This window comes from Heterodontus francisci, chromosome 2 (genome assembly GCF_036365525.1).
Source record: "Heterodontus francisci isolate sHetFra1 chromosome 2, sHetFra1.hap1, whole genome shotgun sequence".
Lineage (NCBI taxonomy): Eukaryota > Metazoa > Chordata > Chondrichthyes > Heterodontiformes > Heterodontidae > Heterodontus > Heterodontus francisci.
The window spans coordinates 219755435-219765616 of NC_090372.1; the positions used below are offsets into that span (position 1 = coordinate 219755435).

The 10182-nt window shown below is 50.4% G+C and overlaps 1 protein-coding gene across 1 annotated transcript in view; it reads left to right on the forward strand.

Moving 5' to 3' along the window:
* The window catches only part of LOC137381126 (uncharacterized), a 184719-nt gene that overhangs the window by 63266 nt on the left and 111271 nt on the right, over nt 1-10182 (forward strand). The window contains exon 7 of the mRNA XM_068053517.1: nt 7954-9323. Within this exon, the coding sequence (XP_067909618.1) occupies nt 7954-9323 (1370 nt within the window). The remainder of the gene's footprint in view (nt 1-7953; nt 9324-10182) is intronic.

The window sequence follows — 10182 nt, forward strand, 5'->3', positions numbered from 1 at the left end:
AGCCTGGATTATTCATCCAGTGACATTACCACTGCTCAACAGGGTCCCCCTCTGCCCGAGCTGACTATTTCCAGCATTTTCTCTGTATTAAACAAAACCTACAGTTTTTTTGCTCGTTTCCCAGTTTCTCCTCAGCAAAACCAAAAGCTGATCATATTACTGATTGACTACCAGATCGCTGCAAGTAAGGAACTTTGAAAAAGAATTTATTCCTTCTGACACCAGATTGATTCCTGAGTTGAGATTGAGAGACTGGGCGTATATTCTCTCGAGTTTAGAAGAATGAGAGGTGATCTCATTGAAGCATACAAAAGTAGAGGTTTGATGTAGACTTTATAGTTAAAGAGGAGGAGTGTGAAATATTAGATACGCATAATGAGAGAGGAAGTACTAGAGGGTCTGACATCCTTGAAAGTGGATAAATTGCCAGGGCTGGATGGATTGCACCCCAGGTTGTTTAGTGTGTAAAATTAAAGCACATGGGTTTGGGGTAGTGTATTGCGATGGATAGAAAATTGGTTGGCAGACAGGAAACAAAGAGTAGGAATAAACGGGTCTTTTTCCGACTGTCAGGCAGTGACTAGTGGGGTACTGTAGGGATCGGTGCGAGGACCCCAGCTATTCACAATACACATTAATGATTTAGATGAGGGAACTAAATGTAATATCTCCAGATTTACAGATGAGACAAAACTGGGTGGTAGGGTGAGTTGTGAGGAGGATGCAGAGAGGCTTCAGGGTGATTTGGACAAGTTGAGTGAGTGGGCAAATGCATGGCAGATGCAGTATAATGTGGATAAATGTGAGGTTAACCACTTTGCTTGTAAAAACAGGAAGGCAGATTATTATCTGAATGGCTATAAACTGAGAGAGGGGAATATGCAACTAGACCTAAGGTGTTCTCGTACACCAGTCGCTGAAGGTAAGCATGCAGGTGCAACAGGCGGTAAAAAAGGCAAATGGTATGTTGGCCTTCATAGCGAGAGGATTCGAGTACAGGAGCAGGGATGTCTTGCTGCAATTATACAGGGCCTTGGTGAGGCCACACCTGGAATATTGTGTGCAGTTTTGCTCTCCTTATCTGAGGAAGGATGTTCGTGCTATAGAGAGAGTGCAGCAAAGGTTTACCAGACTGATTCCTGGGATGGCGGGACTGACGTATGAGGAGACATTGAGTCGGTTAGAATTATATTTGCTAGAGTTCAGAAGAGTGAGGGGGGATCTCATAGAAACCTATAAAATTCTAACAGGACTTGACAGGGTAGATGCAGGAAGGATGTTCCCGATGGTGGGGGAGTCCAGAACCAGGTGTCATAGTCTAAGGATATGGGGTAAACCTTTCAGGACTGAGATGAGGAGAAATTTCTTCACCCAGAGAGTGGTGAGCCTGTGGAATTCTCTACCACAGAAAGCAGTTGAGGCCAAAACACTGTATGTTTTCAAGAAGGAGTTAGATATAGCTCTTGGGTCTAAAGGGATCAAAGGGTATGAGGGGGAAAGCAGGAACAGGTTAGATGATCAGCCATGATCATAATGAATGGCGGAGCAGGCTCGAAGGGCTGAATGGCCTACTCCTCCTATTTGCTATGTTTCTAAAGGAAGCCAGGGAGGAAATAGTGGATGTGATGAGGATCATCTTCAAATCCTCACCAGATACGGGCGAGGTACCAGATGATTGGAGGTCTGCGAACATTGTACCATTGTTTAAAAAGGGTGCAAGTGATAGGCCTGTCTGACCTTGGTGGTGGGTAAATTGTTAGAATCTATTTTGAGGGACAGAACAAATTGCCACTTAGAAAGGCATGGATTAATCAGGGACAGTCCGCATGGATTTGTTAAGAGAAGGTTGTGTCTTACGAACTTAATTGAATTTTCTGAGGAAGTAATAAGGAGGATTGATGAGGGTATTGCAGTGGATGTGGTTTACATGGATTTTAGTAAGGCATTTGACAAGGTCCCACATGGCAGACTGGTCAGTAGTATGAAAGCCCGTGGGATACAGGGGAATGTGGCAGGTTGGATCCAGAATTGGCTCAGGGACAGGAAACAAAGGGTAGTAGTCGACGGATGTTTTTGCGAATGGAAAGCTGTTTCCAGTGGCGTTCCACAGAGCTCAGTGTTGGGACCCTTTCTGTTTGTGGTATATATTAATGATTTGGACTTAAATGTGGGAGGCATGATTGGGAAATTTGCTGATGACACAAAAATTGGCCGTGTAGTTGATTGTGAAGAAGATAGCTGTAGACTCCAGAAAGATATCAATGGTTTGGTTGAGTGGGCGGAAAAGTGGCAAATGGAATTCAATCCGGAGAAGTGTGAGGTAATTTATTTGGAGAGGGCAAATAAAGCGAGGGAATGCACAATAAATGGGAGGACATTGAGAGGGGTAGAAGAAGTGAGAGACCTGGGAGTGTATGTCCACAGGTCCCTGAAGGTGGCAGGACAGGTAGGTAAAATGGTTAAGAAGGCATATGGAATGCTTTCCTTTATTGGCGGAGGTATAGAATTTAAAAGCAGGGATGTGATGCTGGAACTGTATAAAATGCTGGTTAGACCACAGCTCGAGTATTGAGTACAATTCTGGTCAACACATTACAGGAAGGACATAATTGCTCTGGAGAGAGTAGAGGAGATTTACAAGAATGTTGCCAGGGCTTGATAGTTGCAGCTATGAGGAAAGATTGGATTGGCTAGTGTTGTTTTCCTTAGAACAGAGGAGGCTGAGGGGGTGACTTAATTGAGGTGTACAAAATTATGAGGGGCCCAGATAGTGAAGACAGGAAGGACCCGTTTCCCTTAGTAGAGAGGTCAATTACCAGGGGACACAGATTTAAGGTGATTGGTAGAAGGATTAGAGGGGATATGAGGAAAAACCTTTTCACCAAGAGGGTGGTGGGTGTCTGGAATTCACTGCCAGGATTGGTGGTGGAGGCAGAAACCCTCAATTCTTTTAAAAGGTACCTGCATCTGCACCTGACATGCTGTAACCGGCAAGGCTATGAACCAGGTGCTGGAAGGTGAGATTAGATTGAGCAGCTAGTTTTTTCAGCTGGCACGGACACAACAGGCTGAATGGCCTCCTTCTATGTCGTAGTTTTTCTATGGTTCTATCTATATATCTATGATGTTTCCCCAGGCTGGTGGTGGGGGCTGGGGGGGGGGGTGGGGGGTGGGGTGTGGGGTGTGGCGTGGGTCCAGAACCAGCGGATATGGTCTCAGAATAAGAGGTCGGCCATTTAGGACTGAGATGAGGAATTTCTTCACTCAGAGGCTGGTGAATCTTTGGAATTCTCTACCCCAGAGGGATTAGTTATTGAGTATGGTCAAGACAGAGATCGATAGATTTCTAGATATTAAAGATATCAAGGGATATGGGGATAGTGCGGGAAAATGACGTTGAGATAGAAGGTCAGCGATGAACTAGTTGAATGGCGGAGCAGGCTGGAGGGGCCGAATGGCCTATTCTTGCTTCTATTTCCTATCGTCCTGTGACATTCGATGACGTATGATAAAATGTGACTCAGTGAGGTGGATTCTGACCTTGGAGTCAGACGTTTGTGGGTTCAAGTCCTATCCCAAAGACTAGAGCACAAAATCCAGGCTGATCCTCCTGGTGCAGTACTGAGGGAGTGCTGCACTGTCGGAGGGTCAGTACTGAGGGAGTGCTGCACTGTCAGAGGGTCAGTACTGAGGGAGCGCTGCACTGTCAGAGGGTCAGTACTGAGGGAGTGCTGCACTGTCGGTGGGTCAGTACCGAGGGAGCGCTGCACTGTCGGTGGGTCAGTACCGAGCGAGCGCCGCACTGTCGGAGGGTCAATACCGAGGGAGTGCCGCACTGTCGGAGGGTCAGTACCGAGGGAGTGCCGCACTGTCGGAGGGTCAATACCGAGGGAGTGCCGCACTGTCGGAGGGTCAGTACCGAGGGAGCGCTGCACTGTTGGTGGGTCAGTACCGAGGGAGCGCCGCACTGTCGGAGGGTCAATACCGAGGGAGTGCCGCACTGTCGGAGGGTCAATACCGAGCGAGTGCTGCACTGTCGGTGGGTCAGTACCGAGGGAGCGCCGCACTGTCGGAGGGTCAGTACCGAGGGAGCGCCGCACTGTCGGAGGGTCAGTACCGAGGGAGCGCTGCACTGTCGGTGGGTCAGTACCGAGGGAGCGCCGCACTGTCGGAGGGTCAATACCGAGGGAGTGCCGCACTGTCGGAGGGTCAATACCGAGGGAGTGCCGCACTGTCGGAGGGTCAATACCGAGGGAGTGCTGCACTGTCGGTGGGTCAGTACCGAGGGAGCGCCGCACTGTCGGAGGGTCAATACCGAGGGAGTGCCGCACTGTCGGAGGGTCAGTACCGAGGGAGCGCTGCACTGTTGGTGGGTCAGTACCGAGGGAGCGCCGCACTGTCGGAGGGTCAGTACCGAGGGAGTGCCGCACTGTCGGAGGGTCAATACCGAGGGAGTGCTGCACTGTCGGTGGGTCAGTACCGAGGGAGCGCCGCACTGTCGGAGGGTCAGTACCGAGGGAGCGCCGCACTGTCGGAGGGTCAGTACCGAGTGAGCGCCGCACTGTCGGAGGGTCAGTACCGAGTGAGCGCCGCACTGTCGGAGGGTCAATACCGAGGGAGAGCCGCACTGTCGGAGGGTCAGTACCGAGGGAGCGCTGCACTGTCGGAGGGTCAGTACTGAGGGAATGCTGCACTGTCGGAGGTGACGTCTTTTGAATGTGACAGCACGTTTCCTTCCCTAAAGGGCGCTAGTGTACTGTGTTATGGTCACTTTTATTGCCATCATCTTTTTGTTTCCAGAAATTTTTAGAAACTGAATTGTATGTAACAGATGCACTGTGAAAGGTGTAGGAGGTCTGGGCCTATAGGTAACTCCAGTGCCACACCTTTATGGTTGACTCTGAACTGCTCTGTGAAGTGGCCCAGTAAGTCCCTCGATTCTATCATCAGGTTGTCAGGGCCAGTAGGAACGAATGAGGGAGATTTCAGTAACATTACTGTTAGTTCAGCTACTCCATTTCTGAGATTGTTAGACTAATTGAATACAAGAGCATAAGGAGTAGGAGCAGGAGTCGGCCATTCAGTCCCTCAAGCCTGCTCTACCATTTAATAAGATCATGGCTGATCTGATTGTGGCCTTCAATCCACTTTCCTGTTCCACCCCCCCCCCGCCCCTGCCCCCGCCCCCAATAATCTTTGACTCATTTGTTGATCAAAATCTGTCAACTCAGTCTTGAATATATTCAAAGACTCAGCCTCCACTGCAGGAGAGAATTCCAGAAATTACCGACCCTCTGAGAGAAGAATTTTCTCCTCACTTCCGCCTTAAATGGGAGACCCCTTATTCTGGAACTGTGCCCCCTAGTTCTAGATTCCCCCACAAGGGGAAGCATCCTCTCAGCATCTACCCACTCAAGCCCGCTCAGAATCTTATATGTTCCAATAATCACTTCTCATTCTGCAAAATTCCAATGATTATAGGCCGAACCGGTTCATGCTTTCCTCATGAGACAACCCCTTCATCCCAGCAATCAGCCTAGTGAGCCTTCGACAAAGTACAAAGAACAGTATCAGGCCATTCGGCCCTCCAAGCCTGCGCCGATCTTGATGTCTGCCTAAACTAAAACCTTCTGCACTTCCGGGGACCGTATCCCTCTATTCCCTTCCTATTCATATATTTGTCAAGATGTCTCTTAAACGTCACTATCGTATCTGCTTCCACCACCTCCCCCGGCAGCAAGTTCCAGTCACTCACCAACCTCTGTGTAAAAAACTTGCCTCGCACATCCCCTCTAAACTTTGCCCCTCGCACCTTAAACCTATGTCCCCTAGTAACTGACTCTTCCACCCTGGGAAAAAGCTTCTGACTATCCACTCTGTCCATGCCGCTCATAACTTTGTAAACCTCTATCATGTCGCCCCTCCACCTCCGTCATTCCAGTGAAAACAATTCGAGTTTATCCAACCTCTCCTCATAGCTAATGCCCTCCAGAACAGGCAACATCCTGGTAAACCTCCTTTGTACCTTCTCCAAAGCCTCCACGTCCTTCTGGTAGTGTGGCGACCAGAATTGCACGCAATATTCTAAGTGCGGCCTAACTAAGGTTCTGTACAGCTGCAACATGACTTGCGAATTTTTATACTCTATGCCCCGACCGATGAAGGCAAGCATGCCGTATGCCTTCTTGACTACCTTATCCACCTGCGTTGCCACTTTCAGTGACCTGTGGACCTATACGCCCAGATCTCTCTGCCTGTCAATACTCCTAAGGGTTCTGCCATTTACTGTATACTTCCCACCTGCATTAGTTCTTCCAAAATGCATTACCTCACATTTGTCCGGATTAAACTCCATCTGCCATTTCTCCGCCCAAGTCTCCAACCGATCTATATCCTGCTGTATCCTCTGACAATCCTCATCATTATCTGCAACTCCACCAACCTTTGTGTCGTCCGCAAACTTACTAATCAGACCAGCTACATTTTCCTCCAAATCATTTATATATACTACAAACAGCAAAGGTCTCAGCACTGATCCCTGCGGAACACCACTAGTCACATCCCTCCATTCAGAAAAGCACCCTTCCACTGCTACCCTTTGTCTTCTCTGACCGAGCCAGTTCTGTATCCATCTTGCCAGCTCACCTCTGATGTCGTGTGACTTCACCTTTTGTACCAGTCTGCCATGCGGGACCTTGTCAAAGGCTTTACTAAAGTCCATATAGATAACATCCACTGCCCTTCCTTCATCAATCATCTTCGTTACTTCCTCAAAAAACTCAATCAAATTAGTAAGACACGACCTCCCCTTCACAAAACCATGCTGTCTCTTGCTAATAAGTCCATTTGTTTCCAAATGGGAGTAAATCCTGTCCCGAATAATCCTCTCTAATAGTTTCCCTACCACTGACGTAAGGCTCACCGGCCTATAATTTCCTTAATTATCCTTCCCACCCTTAAACAAAGGAACAACATTGGCTATTCTCCAGTCCTCTGGGACCTCACCTGTAGCCAATGAGGATGCAAAGATTTCTGTCAAGATCCCCGCAATTTCTTCCCTTGCCTCCCTCAGTATTTTAGGGTAGATCCCATCAGGCCCTACCTTAATGCTTTGCAAGACACCCAACACCACCTCCTTTTTGATAATGAGATGACTGAGACTATCTGCACTCCCTTCCCTAGGCTCATCATCCACCAAGTCTTTGGTGAATACTGATGCAAAGTACTCATTTAGCACCTCACCCATTTCCTCTGGCTCCACACATAGATTCCCATCTCTGTCCTTGAGTGGGCCAACCCTTTCCCTAGTTACCCTCTTGCTCTTTATATATGTATAAAAAGCCTTGGGATTCTCCTTAATCCTGTTTGCCAATGACTTTTCATGACCCCTTTTAGCCCTCCTGACTCCTTGTTTAAGTTCCTTCCTACTGTGTTTATATTCTTCAAGTGCTTCGTCTGTTTCCAGCCTTTACAAATGCTTCCTTTTTCTTTTTGACTAGGCTCACAATATCCCGTGTTATCCAAGCTTCCCGAAACTTGCCAAACTTGTCTTTCTTCCTCACAGGAACATGCTGGTCCTGGATTCTAATCAGCTGACGTTTGAAAGACTCCCACAGTTCTCTGAACTGCTCATGCAATTTCATCCTTTCATAAGTAAGGAGGCCAAAACTGTTCACAGTACTCCAGATGCGGTCTAAGGCTCTGTAAACCTGTAGCAACACTTTCCTACATTTGTACTCTATTCTCCTCGCAGTAAAGGACAACATTCCATTTGCCTTTCTAACAGCTCTTTCCAAGATCCGGTACAGGCAGGATGGGTCGAATGGCCTCCTTCTGTGCTGTATGAGTTTATATTAGCAGTCAATGTTAAAGCACTCTGGGCTGTCCCGGCCTGCATCTCAGTGTGAATTTCTTGGAGTTATTTTAATTGTTCTGTTGGCCTTATGTTTCCACCTCAGTTGGTTTTGCTGAAGACAGGATTGTGGAGGGAGGACGTGCAGGTGCTAACTTTAACGGGAATCCTGTACTGGTTCCGACGCTAAGTCCCGTGGAACGGAAGGTTCCCCCTCATCACAGTGCGGCGCGGGAGGCCGGCCCGGGGGCTGTCGAGGAGGCCGGTGCCTGTGGCTGGCACTCGGCCCCCAATTGGCTGACCATGGTGAGCCTTGCCCGGCAGGCACCATCGACCAGTCGAAGCCCCTCCCTGCGGACCAAGAGGAGGAGGATCAGCAAATCGGTCGATGGTGCGGGTTGTGCATGGCCAGTAGCCGCTGTGACTCCCAGCCGAAAGGGCGAGGGTCCTGGAACATCGATCAACTGTGTGATCGTCATCAGTGACAGTGAGGACCAGCCGCCGCTAAAAACTGTCAAAGAAGAAAGTGAGAGTGATGAGGAGACTGGAAGTCACCCCCGTGGGCAAGGAGCAAGAGGCGTGGGCCCTCCTCCACCCAGATACCTGCCGCCCTCTGGCACTCACGGCGGAGGGAGCGTTTTCTCTGCACATGCAGCAGGCATCAGCCATCCTCCTGGAGCCTCGTGCCGCGGAGGAGTGCCAAGCTACCTGACACGCACTCCTACAGATTGCCCCTCCTTCGCCCCGCTGCCCTCTCTCTCTGTCTTCTCCAGCCCTCTTCCTGAGGCCTCTCTGGACTCTGACTCCACCAGACTGCAGGAAGCAACTGACTCTGGGATGAGCGTGCCAGAGCGACGCACTGTCCCTTCACTCTGCGAGGAGCGTGGCGACAGCTTTCATAATTTGAGGAATGCTGCATCCCCCCCCATCGAGCTCCTGCACCCCTTGAATCAACGACCAAATCCCAGCTTGTGCCTCGGGCCTGATTGTGTCCTTCCCTCTCAGGCTCAGCTACAACGGTCCCAGGATCCACCATCACTTCCCAAACTCCAGAACACCAGGCTTCCTGATCAACTCCTCCTTCCCTACAGCTTTGATGATGATGATGATGTATTTCCACCTCCTGAGCTCGACTACCTTCCGGATTCCCCAGGGAACTCGGATTATGAGGACTCTCAGCATGGCTCTGTTAGCTTCTGGAAGCAATCAGCTAATTCGGCAGGCTCTGATTCCGTATTTAGTGGCGGCCAGTCTCCTGTGGATCGTGGAGACGGGAGAGGCTGTTCCGGATTATCCCTGTCCCAGAGAAATTCCAACCGCTGTCCCAGTTCGGACCCGAGCCTGCAAGAAGTAAGGAATCCCATGTGCCTGACTGCCGGGGGTCGATCAGAAGGAGCCGGTGGTGGTCGTCTGCGATCGGCATTTCCGGAACGCCAGGATGGTAAACGTGAGGGAGCCACTGATTCATCAGGTGAGGGTAATCCGTTTCTCAGTGACCAATCTCTCTCGCTCCCCCTCGCTGTCTCTCTCTCTCTCTCTGTCTTTCTCTCTCTTGCCGCCTCTCTCTTGCCGTCTCTCTCTCGCCGTCTCTCTCTCGCCGTCTCTCTCTCGCCGTCTCTCTCTCGCGGTCTCTCTCTCGCCGTCTCTCTCTCGCCGTCTCTCTCTCGCCGTCTCTCTCTCGCCGTCTCTCTCGCCGTGTCTCTCTCGCCGTGTCTCTCTCGCCGTGTCTCTCTCGCCGTGTCTCTCTCGCCGTGTCTCTCTCGCTGTGTCTCTCTCGCCGTCTCCCTCTCGCCGTCTCCCTCTCGCCGTCTCTCTCTCGCCGTGTCTCTCTCGCCGTGTCTCTCTCGCCGTGTCTCTCTCGCCGTGTCTCTCTCGCCGTCTCTCTCTCGCCGTCTCTCTCTCGCCGTCTCTCTCTCGCCGTCTCTCTCTCGCCGTCTCTCTCTCGCTCTCCCTCCCTCCCGCTGTCTCTCCCTCCCGCTGTCTCTCCCTCCCGCTGTCTCTCCCTCCCGCTGTCTCTCCCTCCCGCTGTCTCTCCCTCCCGCTGTCTCTCTGTCTCTCTTGCTGTCTCTCTCTCTCTCTTGCTGTCTCTCTCTCTCTCTTGCTGTCTCTCTCTCTCTCTTGCTGTCTCTCTCTCTCTCTTGCTGTCTCTCTCTCTTGCTGTTTTTCTCTCTCTCTCTCGCTGTCTCTCTCTCTCTCTCTCGCTGTCTCTCTCTCGTTGTCTCTCTCTCTCTCTTGTTGTCTCTCTCTCTCTCTCGCTGTTTCTCTCTCGCTGTCTGTCTCCCTGTCTCTCTCTCTCTCGCTCTCTCTTGCTATCTCTCTCTTGCTGTCTC